The sequence below is a fragment of the Anas platyrhynchos genome, chromosome 20 (assembly GCF_047663525.1).
Source record: "Anas platyrhynchos isolate ZD024472 breed Pekin duck chromosome 20, IASCAAS_PekinDuck_T2T, whole genome shotgun sequence".
Classification (NCBI taxonomy): Eukaryota; Metazoa; Chordata; class Aves; order Anseriformes; family Anatidae; genus Anas; species Anas platyrhynchos.
In genome coordinates, this window is record NC_092606.1 from 7,468,614 (window position 1) to 7,489,083 (window position 20,470).

The following is a 20,470-nucleotide window of genomic DNA, read 5'->3' on the forward strand; positions in this document are numbered from 1 at the left end:
TTCCACTCCTGGACCCGTGGCTCCACAGCCCTTCCAGTGTGGACCACTTGCTTTCCCTACAGGCATCCCACAGACCACTTCACTCTCCAGCAGAAAACTCTTTCATTCATCTTCCCCATCAGCACAGCTTTGTGGCTCAATGGAGTGTTTTACCTGGTGGCCCTATGGGCCCTGGGGCTCCCCGCGGTCCTGGCAGGCCAGCCATGATGGTGTCTATGACGGTGGAGGCCAGCTGGGGTTCTCCGTCTGTGTTAAAGAGCAGAACAGTTAGCGGCCCCGCAGCAGGAGCTGCCCCGTCCCAGCAGGCAGGACTTCTCTCCTAAATCCTCTGGCGCCTGTTGCTGGTAAAGGGCAGGCAGTGCTTCTGGATACAAAATCTGGGCTTTTTGCACAATTGTCCTTTTGCTCTCTGAGGGCACAGGCTGCATCCCTCAGACCTCCTCATCTCACCTCTGCTAGCCCCTGGAAAAATTCATCCTTTCTGTCCCCAAATTGGTGTTCACACCCATGCAACCCTACTTTTGAATGCTGAAGCAGTTTAAGAGTAGCTCTGCACTGTACAACAATATCTCACCCCAGATTTGCCATCTCCAAAATGCATCTGGTTTCTGGCTACCTGGGAAATCACACATGGATTTGGAGCTCCCTCACGCCTGGCATCAGTGAACCGCTGAGAAAAGCTGGCAGTCGGCAGCGTGCCCACCAACCCAGCAAGCTCACCCTGCCACACAGCTGCTGGGAGACACCCCGAGGTCTGAGGATGAAGGAAAGCTCAAGGAGAGGCTGTGCTCTGCCCCTTGCACATAAGCAGAAAACTCTCTGGCCAGCCTGTGTAGGTCTCCAGAGCTCTGGGGAACAGGAGGTGGGAGCAGAGCAGGGAGAGGAAAGCCATTAGCAGGAACTGGAGGAACTCTGTGCTTTTCCATGTCTTTCTCAGTCACATCCTGGTAGGAATAAAAATCAGCCTGTAGCTGCCTACATCTTCCCTCATCTTTGAGCCAATGGGGTTACCACTTCAGCTGGTAACTGAATAGAAATGAACAGAACTATATAAAATAAAAACAACCCTTATCACTTACTACAACACCAAACCCACAATCAACAACCCTGTTCCCTGTGGATGTGCTCTGCAGCATGCTGGCAGTCTGTGGGGTACCGTATGGCAGCATCTTGCATCTCAGCATCCCGCGACACTATTTGACAGCTGTGGAAACCAAGGTGCAAAAATTCCACAACTGGCCAAGATGCTAATAACACAAAGCAAGGAAGGGAACCCCCACGTCCTGATGCTACAGAGATTCCCAATCCATCGTCCTGTCGGGGCTATCGGACCCACAGCAGGTTTCCTGGTGCATTCAACCTGGATGAAGATGTTGACTCCCGGTCACTGGAATGGTGAACCCTCGGAAAGTCCCCATTTTCCACAGCGGGAGGCCGCCATACCAGAATAATGCCCATCTCCTCCTGCCCATGACCTCAAACATACTGGTGTTCCCTTTCACCCACCCCTTCAACTCATAATGCTTAAATTTAGGGAACTCTTTGCAGGTGTAAAAGACTGCAAATGGCTCGCTGCTGCACTGGTGTGAGGATCAGCTAACACCAGCAGGATCAGAGTGATGTTTGCTTACTCTGCAGAGTCCAGCCCCAACGACAGAAGGTGAAACCTCCAGAAATGTTAGCAGACACATCGTGAAGCCTTTTCAATTTCTGGAGTGCTGGCAATGATAGAGAAGACTTTCAAGCGCGGTGTTTGAAAGCAGCTCCTAGGGAAAACTGTGAAATCTCTTTACCTGCCAGGGATGACAGAACATCTCTGCAACATCTTCCTGGCAGCAGAACAGCACGAGATCTAACCCAGATCCCTCTGAGAACCAAATTTCAAACCTAAAGCCTGAATGCAAACAGGTATTTCTTTGACTATTGTTTCCAGACCCATCCATCTTCCCTTCTTTACAGCCCTGTAAAAAAACAACTGAGACTGTTTTCATGTTCAGAAGGGAAGGTACCCAAGTGAAGTGTGTAATCCAATTAATTTGAGTTTTATTTGACCATGTCAAAATCCATCACAGCTTTGGAGCGAGATGAAATTGGGAAATGAGCACTGAACAGCAATTGCAGAGTCTTTTGTTTTTCAGAGAACAAGTGGTCAACAAAACCAAACGCATGTCCGCTGAGGGGGAGAGAGGATGGGCTACAAACAGGATTTAATCACTTCTGGAGGTAAACTGGGGATAAAGGTTGGGTTTCAAAACATTCCAGCTAAACAATACATTATTGCGCCGACAGAGTTATTTCCCACAAATCCACCCATCCTGACATTAGACCTATTAGACTCAAGTTATTTATGGAAGGTGATTCAGTAACTGTGACACTGAAGGGAGCTCTGCTCAGCAGCCCCTGAGCTCAGCGGCTTCTGATTTGCACAGAAGCATGGACACGTGGGAGACCAGAGAGGCTCCTTCCTAAGCTGTCTGGCCATGCAGAACTCACCAGGATTAAAGTTTTCTTCCAGGAGCTCTGAATGAAACATACTGTGAATGAAATGGGATTAAAGCATGTTAAAACACAACCCTCACGTGTTTAAGGGACTCTCTCCATATTCTCACAGAGCTGCAGGAAAAAAAGCTCTCTGGTCTTCCCATCTCCCTACACGCACGGGGAGATTCTGGGGCTCACTGGTGCTGATCCCTTTTCTACACCTATTTCATCAATGGCACGTTGGGCACACAGGCAAGCCTGCTGCGCTCCAGCTTCCCCTTGTAAAATAGGTTAACGTTACCTCTGTGTCCTTTGCAAACTGAAATCTTTGTGATATAAAAAAACACAGCCCTCAAAGATCTGTTCCTTTTTCTTCCTTTTTCATGAAAACCATCTCAGCTTTAACACCGAGCTGACTCTGGACCACATACCTGAGCCACTCATTGCCAAGTGGCAGAGAAAGAAGCGATGCTTGCAGCAGCCCCAGCAGCGGGGCAGGGCAGGCCAGTCTCTGGCCAATATCTCGTGTTTCTGACTCAGGGATAAATTCCCCCATTATAGGCTTGATTTGCTGAGACAGGATGGAAATGAAGTAATCCTGTCCTAATTTCTTTCTGCTACCTGATCTGGAGGGAGACAACTGGGACCAATTTCTTCACCACAGCACAATGAAACTGTGAGAAAACGTCTCCCCATTTTGGGCTTCTGCCTGCTGATAAACACTGCCAACAGGAACTTGTTGTGATTAATAAAGGCACACGCATTAACCATGTTCAGGCGGAACCAAACGCCGTGCTGCTGCTAATAATCCAATACAGCTTTCTCACATCTCTGTGGGTGCACATGCCCATTACAAGGAATATGCTTCCCTCTGCTGTCAGCAGCTGGAATCTTGTGTTTATAGTTTTCAGATGTGCTCCATTAAAAATAATAAAAAAAATAAAAACAAAGAAAAACCTACCCAGGATTTACAAGGCTAAGCTTTATTGGTTGTTGAGGATCAGCTTTCCACCAACCCCTGGTAGGCAAAATCAGCCAGCGTGTAAGGAAAATGGTAAGTTTTGTAAGAAAAATGGTCTCAGTATTGCAGTAACTTTACCATGACCAGGCAGATGACTTAAACAGGCAGGGAGACTTGTATAAGACATTATTTTTAAACAAGAGGACTTGCTATAGATTTTGGGCTTAGAGACCCAACGTTAGTACATCAACAAAGCCAGCTTGCTCCTGCACGCGTCAGTGCAATCTTTGCTGTACACATCTAGAGGAGATTTCATCTCCATGGACCACTGCAGAGTCCTGCCTCACACATCCCATGCCCTGGAAGAAACTGGATGAATAATGTGACCCCAGTGGGCAGCTCTGGTGCTTGCTACTAAACCCCAAACTTCGGTGATGACCAGTGAGAAGAGCTGACACTGCCCGGCTTGCTCAGCCACCCACCAGGACCCATGGGAGGGGGCAGAGGAGACCCTGGGAGCTGTGGGAGGGACAAAGATTTCTAAATTTGTCAGATGTGAGGCTTAGGATAAAGCTGTTGGTGGCTGGCAGAAGGCATGGCAGCTGCATACAGGGAAAGACCAGCGCTGTCTTCTCTGCCCAAGCACCAGTTCGCGTGTAACACTCATTTATTTAGTCAGACCTCTGCTACAGACACCACCAGGGAGCACACAGCTTTCTGCTTCTTACATGACCTGGGTTATAAATCCAGGAGACAGAGAGCTTGAGAGCTCCATCAGGGCCAGTCTCTGTAACAGCAATATTTTAATTCCACACAGGATTAGGCCTTAACTTGGAAACCTCTACACCATCAGCTCCCTAGTTCTTCCGAGAGCAGATAAATCAAGCCTCAGCAGCACACACTGCTGCGACGGGGTCCTGGCTTCTCCTGCATACCAAGAAATCCCCCACAGGTAGAGAAGCACAGGGCTGCCCTAAGGATGGAGCAGTCACCATCTACTCACAGACTCAAGTCCTTGGGAGCCTGCTGCTGCCCGGTGTGGCTGAGTTAATGCAGGTATTTATCCACTCATTTATCTGCTTCCCATCTGGGAATAACACAGAGGTTTCCCTTCTCACACATCAGCTGGGAAGGCCATGGAATCTCTGCCTTTGCATACTTGTAAGTCTATCCAATACCTTGTAAGAAAGAGTTGAATTTAAAGGGTAAAAAAAAAAAAAAAAAGGTACCTGGGGGGTACCAAAGCCACCCTCCAGGATGCTTGGAATAAAAGGCTGAACATAGAGGGGCACCAAACAATGCAGCCACTGCTTGGTGTAAGGCAGGGAGGTGGCTAACAAAAAACTTCCCTGTTATAAGGTTTGTGAACGCAGCAGCTCAGTCTGTGTTTTGGGAAAAACCTTCACACTGAACCACAATTAATTTAATCTTGCCCATACGCGTTAAGTAACTGAATATGAAATAGAGCTGTTAAAGTTCTTCCCTCATTAAAAATACATCTGTTCACTTTCAGGAAAAAGAATCTGGAGAGGGGAGTGGGTGGAAGGAAAAGGAAAGCTCTAGAAAACTGTCAGACACAGGGAGACTTACTAATCCTTGGCTGCAAGCAATACAACTGAGCTTTGAAGCTGGACATGAGCAGAAGAGCTGGGGGAAAGGCACAGCTGAAGTCTGGGGGAGTGGAGATGGGAGACCAGGCAGAGCTGGGGCTCCAGGGGTTTACAAGCCAAGCAGAGATACATCTGAGTCCTGCTTTATCATTATTAGATGCCAGGAATACAACACCAGATCAGAAGAAATCAGATCAAGCCCAGGTAGGATTGCTCAGATAAGAGCGCATGATGTGCATTTCCAAGAAAGCCTTTTCTTGCCACACACAACACAAATCAAGTAAATATATTTTTAAATCACCATAGGCTCAAAGAAACCCTGACCTTCCAGCCATAGGGAAGAGATAAATTACAGTGCTGGTCTGGGCTTTTGAGCCCGCAGTTCCGTGTTTTGCATGGATGTGGGATAAAGTTGCTGTGCCAGAAACACCGGTGGGGAGACGTGTCTGCGGGGGCAGGAAAAGAGCTGCACTTAACAGATGTCCCTGTTACGTTATATAATTTCAGAGCTGCAAACATTTAGTAGTTGTGCATTTCTGAGCATCCCTGAGCACCATAACGCTTCAACAGCAGCACCAAGAGGCCTTACAGCTATGCAGGGTCATTGCACCAGCACCTCGCTGGGCAGACACGCTGTATGTCTCTCCCCATGTGTCTCTCACATGATGCTACCTGAATGAAGCTTAAAGGACACTGAGTTGCCTCCTCAAAGCTATGATAAACCCAGAAAACCAGGCACAGGGAACAAACATGAGCCCCCCAAGCCCTATACTCTGATGTTTGTAGAAGAGCAACAACTTAGCTCCTCACTATGGTGAACCCACCTAACTTTTGACATGCTTTGCATTTAGCAGGAACGCCCAAGAGACCCACACAACAGAGGCAGCTCATCTTTCTGCTCCCAGGGAAGGCAGGGCTATGGCAGAGCCCAACAGGGAGGTGGGAGGAAGATCTGAGCTGCTCCAAGCCTGTCTGTTCTGCTGATGTACCAGAAAAAATGGGAACAGTGAAAGAAACTTACTTTCTTTTTCAGCCGTGGGCTGAAGTGAGTAGAGAACCCCTTGTTGGAAGGTAAGAGGGAGGCTTGGGGTGGCTGGTGGCCCTGGAGGCCCCGGGGGACCTGGGATCCCAGTTTCTCCTGGAAGTCCTCTTGGTCCTTGAGGTCCCAATAGCCCTGTGCAGAGGCAGGAGAGGATCTGTTAGTGCATTTGAAGATGTGCTGATGGATGCTACCATGTAAAAAGCAGCAACAAGCCCATTCACTCCTGGAAAGAAGAGAGTCTAGATGGTGGCGATTCCTCCAGGACAGCGGTGAAATGCTACCTGAAAATAACTATCACTTCCAGACATGATGGAGGTGTAAAACATGCAGAGAAATGAGAAAGGAATGACAATTCAGTCTTGGGGTTGTTTCCATTAAGCAGCAGATATCCTCTCATCCAGTCCCACCATGGCCTGAGATTACCACAGCATATTCTTGCCCTATTAGTAAACGGAAGCTTTCTGTTCTGACCTGCAATTGTGTGAGTTAGAGAAAAAAAAAAAAAGGAAAATTGGGAAGCTGTTGCTAATTCCCTTTGGCTTCTTCCTCTGCAAAGCAGACGGCCTTGCTTGGCTCAAAGGTGCCGCAAAGTTTAATTCCTCAAAGAGTAAAATCTCCCCTCTCCCTGAGGCTCAGCAAGAAACTAAAGGCAGCAAGGCCTGAAAGCAAGCACAACTCTTTCTCTTCCCCTGCACGTACACCTGTATGTCACCTTACCACCAGGAAAAGCACAGAACGAACACCAGAAACTCAGTCAGTCCAGCAGCAAATCTGTTCTGCTTCCTTTGGGACTGGAAGGCTCTCGCTGCAAATGGAGAAACCAAAAAGCAGACACATCCTTGGCCAGACTTGAGCCATTGATGGGTTGCCAGAAAATGCCAAAAAACTGTTCAAGGCTGCTCTCACATTTTTAGGCATGCTCCAAGTTTCAAATCTTTCCTGAGCTCAGATTTACAAGGCACAGCCTTTGAAACGCATGCAAAGCTCAGAGGCTGAGGTCTGGCACCTATTGTGCAGTATCACCTTCATCAAAAGATTTAGGAACATTTTGGGGACGTAGAAAGTCTCCGAGCTCAGTAATGGAGCATACTGTGAAAAAATGGCCTCATAACCTTTTCCCTTAACGTACAATAGCATCATTAGTTTGACATTCTGGCATCTGACAGCTTGACACAAATGGTAGAGAAAAAAGGCAGTTAAAACAGGCACACAGCGAGGAGGTTGAACAGGCAATGTTCTTCTCCGAAGGCCGACAGATCAGAGACGGGTTTACACAGCTCCCGAGCAGGATGAGGAAACATGATCCTGATATTCTGCTTTCTGGGAAATCCCAGGGACCATCATAGGTCTGCATGCAGCTGCTTACCCACTGTAAGGGCTGCTGGCTGAGTTCAGTGCCCAGGGGACTTGCAGGAATGGATTTAATATAAACCAAAGATGCTCAATATTGTGTGTTTCCCAGCCTTTTGTGATCTATTTGCAGAGACAATTTGCACAAAGTGAAATACATCCCAGCACGCTGGCACTGCCTTCCCCTGGGACTTACCTGGTGGCCCTGCTGGGCCCCTCTCTCCGGGTTGTCCCTTCTCGCCTTTTGGTCCCGGCGGTCCTGGAAGCCCAGTTGGTCCAACCGGGCCTGGAGGACCAACCTGTCCTGGCAGCCCTGAAAACGTTCAGAGAGGAAATTAGTTGGAGGCTAGGACACTACTGAGGTTGGAAGGTCTTTAGCAACCTGCAAAGGGTGCTAAAAAAAAAGGCGAGGGACTCACAGATGCAATGGGGAGCAATGCAGCTTGGTGCAGATAACGCAGATGGGGTGTTTCTGGTGGCAGGAGCCAGCCAGTATATAGGGGAGAAAAGCCAGATAGGACCTTGCTTCTCTTCTTCCTCCAGTCTTCAGAGGCACAGGAGCATCCCCACACCCAAGGTCCAACCCCACCAGCCAGCAGGACACGCTCCTCCAGCTGGGTCCAAGCTGACCTGAGCCCACAGCTGCCCCTTCACCAGGTCAGAGCAACTCTGGGCTGGCCGGTCCCTGAAGCTCCCCTCTGCAAGTGCCATCCAGAAGTGCCTGTCAGCTCCACAGTAGTCCCAAAGTATCAAAATACACCAAATATATTCACAAAAGCAAATCAAGCCCTGTTTCCCTTTTGTTCTGGCTCTTACACAGGGACCGCCCCGAGATTCTGCATCACAGATGTCTCCTTGTTTTCCCCTATTTTCATTTATCTATTGAGTGCACCACGCTGCGCACAAACATTTTTTCATTCCCAACAGAAACGAATGCACCCACGCTTTTGAAGTAACGAGATGTTATTAATTTATACCGATAAGCAGGGTGCTGAGCAATCCCACCTGGAAATATCACTTACAGTAAGTGCAGCCCCTTGGCACGGCTGCTCAGACCCCCTGTAAGCCTGAGAGAGGTGCAGGCAGTGTTTGTAACCTGCAAGTGACTATTTCTGGTGGCAATAAATAAACCCTTAGTGCTGCTTCCTTTGCACTATCAAAATAGAAACAACACTTGGCAATTTTACAGTATTTTTCAGAAAAACACTCTGTGTCTTTTGCTCACAGAGGCAGTAGCTGCCTTACAAAGATAAACTTAAATACTGGGCAAACATCACTAAAGCCTTTAATACCTCAGAGAGGTGTGCGAGTTATTCCGTCTACTCCGATTAGGTGGTTAATGGTTACAATAAAGACATTAGCTGACAGAGTTGGGAGAGTCACAGGTTCCTGGTTTCTGGTCTAGCTCTGAGTATTTGACAGTGGTGGCAGACATAAGCTCCATAGCCAGAGGAAGACCTGAATTTTTTTGGTGCATTCAGATTTCAAGTTTTAGTCTCTGTGTTATGTACGAGCATAACCCAGCAGAGCACAGATTAAATTTTGATTTATTTTTAGTCGGCATCCTTCCCCAGCCCTGGTAATGAGAAGAGGTACTGGCCCCTCCAAGACCAGAACCAGGAGAATCCGTGGCAAATGGGGAGTGGAGAGGGTGGATGGGAATGGAAGGAGAGAAGGAGAAAAGGAAGCAAGCTGCCAGCTAGCTCCTCCATGGCTGCCCCAAAGGGAACAAGGCTACATAATAAAAAATAAGGCTCACAGGATTTGCAGCTCCAACATTTGGAGTTTCCATGCAGTTTCCAACCTAGGTGTGGGATAGCCGCCTTGGGGCACAAAACTGTGTTTCCCCAGACATTTATCCAAACCGTCTGCATTTCTCAGAGCAAAGCAAAAATCCCAAATACCAGACCCCTGGAAAGAGTCCCCTTCCTCTCTTCTTTTATTGCCATTCTGGAGAGATGGCTAAAATATATTTTTCTTACAAAAATTAAATCTATCCATCTCTAATCCATGGTGGAACCTGACAGACTGAAGAAAGGAGATTTCAAAGGTTATGTGTGGGAGCACATTCCTGTACTTTTGTTTTATTCTGTTATCAATGAAGGTCTAATTTAATACAAGTACTGAACAAAGAATTAAGGTAAGGTTTTCATTTGCATCAGTTTGCTTACCCACGGGACACAAACTGCAGACTCTTCTGTGAATAGAGAGGCTCTTTTAATGGATCTGGGTTAAAATCCCACCCAACACAGCAGATGCTGTACTTGGCAAGCTCAGGCAGGTGATCAGGAGCCCATTTAACAGAGCAAGACCATTAGCTGAGAGAAGTGTGAACAGCTTCTTCCACCCTACCAAAACCCCCAAACTTTAGCACAGCGAATCCTTCCCAGCACAGAGGGAAGAACAGCAGAAACAGTGCTCTGCAAGCGAGACACACTGGGGTGCTGAGCAGGGGTCAGAACGTTTCCTCAGTCGTGTAAGTCAGACTCAATCCTTCAGTTCAACCTTTATAAATCAATCCTGTGAACCTCTGCAGACCAGGAGCAATCGTTTGCTGCTAGCATCCTCAATCATGCTGCAGCAGCGGAGCTTTAAAGGAGCTGGCACTCACTTCCCTGAAGGTGGAAAGTGCTAAAGGAAAGGCTGGGAGAAGCAGCGCTGAGTAACGTGTCAGGCAAATGCTCATACTGGTGACAAATGGTGTTACCAGCATGAAAGAGACAAGTGCAAAATGGAGAAGAAAGAGGGATGGATTCGGGGAAAAGTGGTAGGAAAACCGAACAGGCCAAATCTTCAGCTGGCATAAATCAGCTCTGCTGCAGTGACATTCATTGCTTTCAGAGAGCTGGAGCCCCTGGAAAGCATTCATTTCCCAAAATAAATGAAAGAAAAACCCAAGGGGAAAAAAAAAAAAGGTCGAGGGTAAGCATGCTACTGCTCGTGACCAAATAAGATGTGCAGAGACCTGGATTTTCTTCCCAGCCCTGTCATTAACCTGCAACACAACACCTGTTCCCCTTCTTTCCCCGAGGTCTTGTCTATACGGACAGGAGCACATTATTATCCAAACAGAGCTCAGCAAATCAATACCCTGACCATCACCAGCAGCTTTCAGTGCCCCTGGCAGGCGATCCCAGTGATAATAGTGGTGCTCTCACCCTACACTCAGTGTGCCCCATTTGCTCTTGCCATGTGTCCCTCACTGAACTGCCTCTCCCTCGGGCAGCGCTTCCCAGCCTTCGTGTGCCAGGGGAACCAAACGTCTCCACGAGGATAAACCTGGTGTTCTGCCTCCCGTGATCAAATAAAACCTGAAGAAGAAATCCAGCCCCTGTATCTGTGAGGTGCCAAATACCTGAGGACTCCTGGCCACAGGACACTTCTGGTTTTGGGATATATTACATACGGGACCGGGCACAGCAACATTTTGTGCTTTGAAAAAGGAAATAGCAGAAACCATTCACTTACCCTGCGGTATTAGCTGCTCCTCTGCACCTCTGTGTCCTTTAGGCTCTAATTAAGATGGTGAGGGTTAAAAAAGAAAAATAAAAAATTAGGTCTTTTGCTGCCAACTGGCTCAGGCAGAGCATATATATTTTCTTAATTCTCAGTAAAACGTATCCTGTTGATTAACAAGCTGATCAGAAAGGCCAGCGGTGCAGCTGTCTCAACAGCTCTGATTGCTTTTAAATGATTGTCTGTTCTCGGCCCTGCCACTCACAAAAGAAACAGCTACCCCAAGAAACAGTAGCAAGTTTTCCTGGACCTCAGCCTGGAGAGGCATCAGCCAACTCGGAGCTGTAAGGTCATCCAGAAACACTCTCATTGTTCAAAGCAGCCAGTCCGTATCACCCGTCTTTGTGCTAGGCACCAAGATCCTGCCCTCAGTCCATCGGGTTTAGAAATTTGGCAGCACACAGGCTGGGACTTGGATTTGCTTTGGCTGAAAGAGTAGAAGCAGGGCAAAGCAGGCGGTATTTCACAAAACATGCTGGGGAAGGGGATGGGAGGGACAGAAGCATAGCTTTCCACAACCCCAAATCACACAGGGCACTCGAGTTTGACTTCCACCTAATCTACGATCACACGTAGTGAAAGATCTCCTGAGGTCTGCAATCACTGCAAGTGAACCTGGGGTGAGCCTGAAGCAGCAAGTGACAGAACCATGCTGAAATCATGAAAAAAGGGGCAGTCCCACCCTACACCAACTGCATGAAATTCCCTACATTTCACCAGAATCCCCAGTGCATTTTTTGGCTGGCTTTGAATTGTAGATGCAAACTGATGTTGGGAGGGAAGGAAGCCAAGTGTGAACCCTGATCCGTGAAACATCCCCACAGCTCCTTAGCAAAGCAAGCACTTCAAGTCCACAGAGCTCAGCTGGGGCACTGAGGAGGCAATTACATGTCAATAAGCAACTTAACTGATTACTTCTAATTGCTGAAAGACATCGCCCTGACCTGAAATGCCTCAGTGCATGCCTGATTCCCAGTTATTATGCTGGAGTTGTTATTCCACGCTAGGTTAAATAAATCAAGGCTAGAAAAACACAGGGCAACAATGAGTAAGGACTACACCTGGTGGAAGCAGGCAGGCAGGGCTGTAACGCCTGCAGCTGGCTGTGCACCCAGCCTGGCAGCCTGGCTGAGGAGACAGAGCACTCACGTACAGCTCAGACAACAGCATTGTGGCTTTTGGAGGTGCTCACTAGCAACCTGGATTTACTGCCGGGGTACAGGGTGCTGATATTGGGCCATGGAGGCAACCCGATGCAAGTGCTACAAGAGATTGTTGTGTTCTGCAGCGCTGCCAAAAGTCTGGGGGAATGGCATCCATCGCTGCTCGCTGAGCAGGAGGAGGTTATCGCCTGTACAGAGCCTCGGAGAGGAAAGGACTTCGAGTGGAAGGGACAGAGCCGTCAGTGCTTCTGCGAGACTGACTTCAGTACAGCGAACTGCAGGTGCAGAGATACTGCAAGAGCAGAAATAAATGACATGGAGGAGGCAGAACGAGCACATAATGGACACTGGGGGAAACTGCTTTAATTCAGTTCCTGGCAGCCGTCGCTGTGGTTCTGAAAATACTTTGCAGAACATATTGTTAGTGAACCTCCCTCCATGTTGTGGCATCCTGTCAAATTATAAACATGGACGACATCTGGTCTATGTTGGTTGCTCCAAGTCTGCTGCAGTCATGAAGGGCTGCCATAATAAACTGCTCTGACAAAATAAAGGGGGAAAAAGAAAAAAAAAAAAAAAAAAAGGAAAGTAGGCCCTACAGAGGATAAAGAACTGCTCAGGGAGCAAGCAAAGCAACTGACAGACAGGGCTTTGGAAGCAGAGAGCAGGGATCTTGAATTGAGAATGCCAAGGTCAAGGAAATTCAATGCGTAGTGATCTGTCTAGCCAAGTGGGCTCAGAGGGAGATTTCTTGTAAGTGTATTTTTTTTTCATGCCACAAGAGGGATCATAAAACAGCCCATTGTGTTTATGGCAAATTTAAAAAATATAATGCAGAGTGCAACTGATGTTGCTATTCATGGGAAAGTTTTTCCTCCTAATAAAAGCAAGAATTACCCCTGGCCCAGTCCTCTGCCGCCCCACACAACTCCCCATGGGGAAACACTGCATTTAGTGCTCGGGAGGTGAACACAAACGATCCCCCTGTTCCCCTGCTGGCTCTCTGGAGTTTCCTCTGGAATGTTTCAATCTGTCCAGGCCTCCAGATCCACAGGGACACAGGCATTGTTAAACCCTCAGACTGAACAGCCCCTGCTTTGGAGGAACCGTGACTCTGGGGCTAACTAACGATGGTTCTGACCCTAATGCTGAGGATGAAAGCTCTCTCACTGCCTCTCCACAAGGTGCTTTTCCTGCTGAGCACAATCCCACCTTGCAGCAAGCACTTGCAGCCTGGCCAAAGGTACAATGGTGAGGGTGCAAAGCAAACAGCAGGTTGAGCCACCTGTGTCAGCAAGGCTGCCCGCCCGTACTCATCCCACAGCACCAACAGCTCCCTGTTGGGTCACACCAATGACAGCAAACATTCCCCCCCAAAAAAATAAAAAAATCCCATTAGTAAACCTTAGAGTTAGAAAACCTTTACAGGGCTGAGGGAAGGCACTGGCAGACTTTCCCTCTGACCCCTCTCCTGTGAAGCTTCCACCACTATGTCAGATCAGCACGGGCTATTTCATAGGCACCCTACAGGAACCGTAGGGTGGGCTGACCAACTTAGCAGAGAGCAGGTCGTGCTTACCAGCAGGTCCCACTGTTTTCCTCAGGACGGTCCCGGGATTTAGCAGGGGAAAGGCGTCTGGCAGCAAGTCATCGTACCAGGTGGCTGTCGTCCCCGTGATTGGCAGGTTGTTTTCTAACGGGGGGCTTCGCTCCGCCGCCTCGAGCAGGAGGATCTGGGTAGGGGATGCAGAGAAGTCAGACAAGGTCAGTGAGATGGTTTCACTCACGGTCTCAGTTCTGAGAGGTCTTGAAACTCCTCTCCTTGCCAGCAGGAGCTGTGGATAACTCTACAGCACAGACTGCAGGGTTTTGGTGTTAAAGCTCCATTGGTTTTCTGAAAGAGGCAAGAATTACCCCAGAAATGAGCTGGGTGACATTGCAAGAGGTTCCTTAGAGAGGGCTTTGCTGCTTGCAGAGATTCAGCCTCCAGTGCGGCTGTGTCCCCGGCAAGGACCGGGAACCCAGGGAACAGAGCTGGGGTGAGGACACAGCCTCTCACTGCTAGGTTGAGGTCGGGTCAGAAATCACCGAGCTGGGACAATGTGAGGGGCCGTGGGATGTCCTGGGTGGCAGCCTGAGGTGCCTCAGGACAGCTGCTGGCTGCAGGCCACAGGACAAACGCTTAATGAATTAAACGAAACAGAGAATGTGAAGCTTTTAAAGAGCTGAAGTGCTTTAATTTGGGAGCAAATAAAACAGAGGCAATTTCCTCAAAAAGCTCTGCTTAGCAGTAGTAGGATATTATTAAAACTCACAACTGCTTCTATACCTTGTAAACACACTACCTTCAAATAAATCCCCATCCCAACGTGCGTCCCTGAGCTCCTTGGGCCATTTACAACCTGAGCTCCTTGGCAAAGCGATCCCGTTTTCCCCGTACAATTCAGACGGCTGTTCAGCGAGCTGAGCTCCCCCAGCCACTGGTGGCCCGTATGAAACTGGAAATGAGGTTTTAGCGTGGCTGCAAAATCCTCCACGTCCCCAAGAAGTGGAGGGAGGGAAGATGCAGGTGGACTCTGCCCGCTGACAACCTCAGTTAAAGTGAAGCCCGCGGGAGCCATCACTGCCATCTGTAATCAACGTTTTTATTAGAGCTTTCTCAAAATGCGATTCTTTATAAAGTATTTTTTCTATTTTAATCTGTATGCTTCCCAGCCACTAATCAAGGACGGCATAACGAGGCAGTCTGCAGATGTCATTTGCAAAAGCAAAACTATTCCTTCAACTACCAACCCACTGAGACCAGTGGCCTGGATTGCCAAGCCCCCACGCTCTGCTGCAAATGAGTTTTGTCCCAGTTGCTAGACATCACCTAGCTGCTAGACATCATCACCCCATCAGCAGCGCTTGGGATGCAGCAGCAGCCCTGCTGCCTGCCCAGAACGGGTGCAGGATGCCCATCCTGGAGCAGGGCTGAGGCTCCCAGAACCAGAGTTTTGCTGCAGACATCCCACCTAACCAGCAAACTCACCGGGAACCGGTGATTAGTTATTGCACTGTTTCTTCCTGTTTGGAAACCACCTAACCAAATACTGATTTACGGATAAGGGAAATAAGAGAGAAATCAGCTCAAACTTTCCACTAAATCCCTAGAAGTTTCAGCTTTTACACGCTGCGCTCATCTTTACATAATGAAGTCACACTGCAATTATAAATGAGAGTGACTTGGCTCCACTCATTTGTTTTTAACTTGCAATTATTGCAGGGTTTATCACTTATTTATTACAAGGCCTGGTGAGAGCCAGTATTACAGCAATGCCAGGAATGATGAACTTCCTGCAGAATGCACTGGCCTGACAGGGGTGAATCAGAAACTAATTAAACTGGGAGCTAGCTTAAGTGCAGGGGAGCTGTACCTCAGCTGCTGCAAACAAACAAAATTCCTCCTCTTTATTAATGGGTCCAGAGACTCACTTTAGTAGTAATAAGAAGGCAAAGAGGAATTAGGCCACCCCACGAGCCCTGCTTCCATCCAACAGGCTTCTCTGATGCCAGGCAAGGCAGGAATCGGTTCGGTGTCTCTCACACACCGCTGTGCTTCTGCCCAGTGATTCACTGCTCAGGCTTTGAAGGAGACGTGCTATCAGTTCAAGGAACACTCAGCCATGTGCCTTACCACGAGCGTGCTTAATTCCCATTGACGTGGGACTCAAGTGAGCATTAAAGACGTTCTCCGAATCAGTTTGTCCTGTTATATTGCTCTCCTGCTTCCCCAGCAACATACCTGGATGCCGCTGCCAAAGTACACTCAGCAAGAGAGGCAAAACTACGCCTTGGGGTGGTGCGTGAGAGGGGCCAGAGCCAGGCCAGGGTTAAGGTGCTCCTGCTGGGGGGAAGAGACCAACATGGGCTGTCTTGGGCAGTATTTTATCGTGGCCCAGCGGTGCTGCAGGAAGAGGTGCCCTGAAAGTGACAGCAGCACTGGGCAGAGACCCGCAGGCTGCGGGGGTGCGCGGCCCTCGGGGGCAGCGTGAGCGGAGCTAGCACAGCTCGGCCGAAGGTTGCATCTGGAGTGGAACAGCTCCAAATCATTTTTATGGGTGATAATAAAAACGTGTTACCACATAATCAACACTAAACAGTGGCAACGGTATTCTTTTCATTAAAAAAACATGGCTTAAATGAGCGCTGTGCTGATAAACGCCGGAAAAGATTTAAAGGCGTGCACAGAGTAATGTAGTGTGATCTTTTATATGCTGACTGTGTGTACTTCATGGTCATCGGGGCTCGAGCCATCGTAACAAGTTTATTTTCCCAGGGCACAAAGTGATAGAGGTTGGGAAGTCTCTGGACTTGAAATTGCTGAGAAATTCTAGTTTTTATGACCAGGACTGAAAATGTGCCCAGAAGATGTAAAACAGCAAGAGGACAGCTCACATCGTGAGATCCAGGGAGCCAAAGCGAAGGAGGAGAAGCACGAGGGATTTAGTCACACTCAGAATCTCAAAGCATACACACTTCTTTCAGCAAGGAGTGTCCTTTTATAAGCTAGCACAGCACACAGCACAACCGGGGTCCTTCGGCGTTATTACAATAGCGTTGGAGCCATTCATCTATTCTCTGTCACGTTCTGTTTTTCTTAAAGCTGCCATTGCCATAGTCAAGGGACTCGAGGAGAATTCCCACTTTCATTAAACAAAAAAAGAAAGTTTCTAGCCCTCTGAGTAAACTGCTGGAAAATGATACCACAGGGGCTCACAGCCAGAAAGCAAATTAGCAAAATGTGCAATGTATTAAAGGCCCAGCAGTAAAGTCTTGGTGTTTGCTCATCAGTAGGGTTGAGGTGGACAGAAGGCTAACACCAACTGAAGAAGGCACAGCTTTGCTTGGGAATCCTCACTGCAAGCAGTGCCCATGTCTGTTACTATTACTACTTGCAATGCAAATGTTATTACAAAAAAAAAAGGGAGTGGAGGCAGAAAACACCCCAATGACACCAAAACTTGTATCTTGATGCCAAGGATCACGACAGTTGACACGACAGTCCACCCAACCGAGCAGAAGCGGGTACAGGGAACTTCCCGAGGAGCAGCACCTGTGGTGGCAGGGGGGCAGATCGCTGCAGGAGACACGAAGACCTTTCCTCCCAGTTTGCACGGCATTGCGCAAGGGGGAAGGATGGCCTCGAGTCAGCAAAGCACTCAGGCTTTTGTCTTTTTGCACGTACAGAAGCGAAAAGTCAAATCTGAGCCGAAATGGACGTGTTGAACCGGAGCCTCTGGCAGCAGAGGTCCCACCAGCATGAGACGAGGGCTCGCCTCTGGTTTCCAGACCCCACCTCTCAGATGCAGCTGAACTGGGTCAGAAAGCTGGAAGGATCTGAAACGCTGGGGACGCGTCCCCTGCCAGCACCGCAGCGGGAGACGGGCCCGACGCAGGAGCCGGCGTGCGAAGGCGAAGGGAGCGCGGGAGGGATGACGCACTGCCCTGGCCCAGGAGCTCGCAGGCCAGCGCCAGAGGCAGAGGTTATTGCCTGCAAAAGTCACCCCTGGGCTTTCCGAGCCCCGCAGAGCCACCGGGCTCACCTCTGTACAGCGTCTGGCGCTCGCCCTTCTCCCGCGGCTCGAAGCCTGGCTCTCCTCTGCGTAGGGCCCTCAGCAGGGACGTTAGTGTTACGTGCCTGAAGCTCGGTCCCAGCTTACTCAACCCAACTCCCCCTCTTCTATTTGCCAGCATAAACTTTCTAAACTTCAGACACATACCACATTTCTTGCGTCAGATCAAAAGCTCAGCCCAGGGACAATGGAAATGGGAGGAAGGTTTTCATCTTCTTGAGATGTTCAGTGTCTGAGGATTTTTTTGGCTTGCAGTGGCTGTCGAGAACCCTATTTTGGTTGTTCCCACACATCAAAAGAAGATTTCACAAAAACAGCCTCCTCCCATCATCTGTCCTCTGCTTGCATTCCTGATGTCCTGTAACTAGTAGGTGCTAGAAATGAGGAAAGAACAGCCGGGCGTCCAACGATTTCAAAATTGATACAACAGGGCTCAGAATGTTTTTCTTTGGATAAAAACCCATGGAAATGCAGGGGGATCGTTTGACACAATCCAGATGGATATTATTAATTAATAAACAGGGGATATTTGCTTTCTTGAAGCATTGACAGAATGAACTCCCCTCCATCTCTTTCTGAAAAGGAGGGAAAAAAACGTGCACGAATCTAGCTCATCAGCTAAAAATTCCAGTGTAAAATAAGATTCTCTTGATCTTGTAAAGACACAAGCTGATTAATAATGGTAATTGCATAACTTGTTGGACATATCTTTCTTTATAGCAAATTATTTGGCAAAATGTAGGAGTTTTTTAATCATTCATCCAGACACAGAGCTAAACAGGGAGTTTTACAAAGCCTGATGGAGAACGGTATCTCTCTTGCAGCATTATGAAACCTGTGAACGCAAGGCTCCAATGCAGACACAGTTGTTTGGTTTCAGAAGCCAAGAGACATTCGGTAAGAGTTCGCTACAATCTGATGAACCGGGTACCCAGAGAGAATCTGGGTGACTTCATCCTTATAGCATCTTAGAGACTACAGCCAAAGGGGACAAGATAATTAGTGCATGGAGGAGTTCTCGGGATATTGATAAATTATGTAGGGAGCAATAGCTGATGTCACTGGACTGACCCAGCGTAGACCAAAAGGTAAGCTTGATATCATCAGCTATTGCACTGAAGATGGAAATTTGGACCAAGGGCTTCTGCCAATCCATAGGTGATGCAGCCCATGCTCTTTCTGTGGAGGCATTTGATTTCTTTGTACAGTTCTACCAGACTTACAAAAACAGAGGATGCAAAAAGTGACTGTTTCAGCAGCAGGTATCTCCTATGGGGGAATCACAGCAGAGACAACACACGAGCACGAGCTAACCTACTAGTTCAGGTGAAACCAAGGCAAAGTCCATCAGACCATGGAGGCTTTGCCCCTCAGGCTGCAGCAGGACAAGGATTGGCACTCACTCACCAGGTCACTGCCCTCAGAGGCACCCAGGGAGCTTCTCTGCTGCCACCACCACCTGGGGGTTCACCTTCGCTGCTGTACGGCCGTGCAGCTGGCCATCGCTGGCACCCCTACGCCTGAGAGCCAGGGGAAGGAGGTGGATGTGGAAAGGATCCAGCAATCCTCCCAGTGCCGTGCTAAGAGCTCGTTGCAGAGTGAAGTACACAAAGGAGCTCAGAGTGAAATCGGATTCCCCACCATTACTTTAAAACACCTGATAAAAATAAACTGCAGCTATAACCTTCCACCCTCAAAATCACATCATTCTTCTCTGCCCAATTTATTGCTTGTCACCTGCTGGGGATGTAGCACTGTTACGGACGTGGAGCCAGGCCAGCCTGAGATGAAGTCAGTCTCCAGAAAGTAACATCTGTTCTCAGCAATGGCTTTGAGATCAGCTCTCTGCTTCTCGTCAGGTGAGAAGCCCTCGGCTCTGCCTGAGACGTTCACATCAGCCAGCTCCAGCGGGCCGAGATGCCTCCTGCACTCTCCTCCTGCGCTGGGCTCCACGTGAAAAGCTGCTAGAAGAGAGCAGCACAACTGGAAGAAGTCAGAGGTTTGGGCCTTTCCTTGTTTGCCTTGGTGCAGGATGAGAAAAGGACCTTAAGCCACTTTTCACTAACAATCAGATTTTCGTTATGAAGCTCCACCAGAATTCCTGGGTTATTCCTGACTGGTTCCTAGCAGGGTTAGCAAATGATCCGAGCACTTATACAGCCTTTGCTGTTACCTACTTTTTGGCCACAAGAGTATTTCACATGAAAAACAAAGCTTGCAGATGTAATACCCTCAGGTAGTAAATATACTCAAAGTATTTCTTAATGCAGATGTAGGATTCACTTGGCAAATTAAGTTGCATGTTAAAGGACAATGGAATTTTTCAAAGTTATTTTATGAAAATGTCAAACATATTTGATTAAAAATGCCAAACCTGTAACTAAAAAACTTTCCAGGAGGGGGTGGTGGAGAGGGAGGTCTTTGAAGCCTTTTTGTGGTTCTGGCAAATGATTTACAGCATTTGCCAAACACATGGAACAGCCTTAGGGGACCAATTTCTCCTTTAATCCAACAGTGATAAGAAATAAGATCCAACAATTACCAGGCTTGAGAATGAAAGGATTTTAACTGTCATTCTGGAAGACGGAAGCATGCCCAAGTCAGAGAAAGGTCAGTATCTGAACTGCCTCAAGTGTCCTTGGCAGAAGCGTGATGATTGCTTGCTAGAAAAATGCCAAGGAGATAGATGTGAAGCTCAGAGATGACCTTTGATACAAAGTTTGGTTTATCCA

The 20,470-nt window shown here is 48.3% G+C and overlaps 1 protein-coding gene across 11 annotated transcripts in view; it reads right to left on the reverse strand.

The window, feature by feature from the left end:
• COL26A1 (collagen type XXVI alpha 1 chain) overlaps positions 1 to 20,470 on the reverse strand; it is a 187,794-nt gene that overhangs the window by 19,156 nt on the left and 148,168 nt on the right. For all 11 annotated transcript variants that reach the window (XM_072026079.1, XM_038165748.2, XM_072026080.1 and 8 more), the window contains 5 exons: positions 13,703 to 13,856; positions 10,913 to 10,957; positions 7,641 to 7,757; positions 6,074 to 6,226; positions 154 to 246 (listed from right to left, as the gene is read on the reverse strand). In XM_072026079.1, the coding sequence (XP_071882180.1) occupies positions 154 to 246; positions 6,074 to 6,226; positions 7,641 to 7,757; positions 10,913 to 10,957; positions 13,703 to 13,856 (562 nt within the window). The remainder of the gene's footprint in view (positions 1 to 153; positions 247 to 6,073; positions 6,227 to 7,640; positions 7,758 to 10,912; positions 10,958 to 13,702; positions 13,857 to 20,470) is intronic.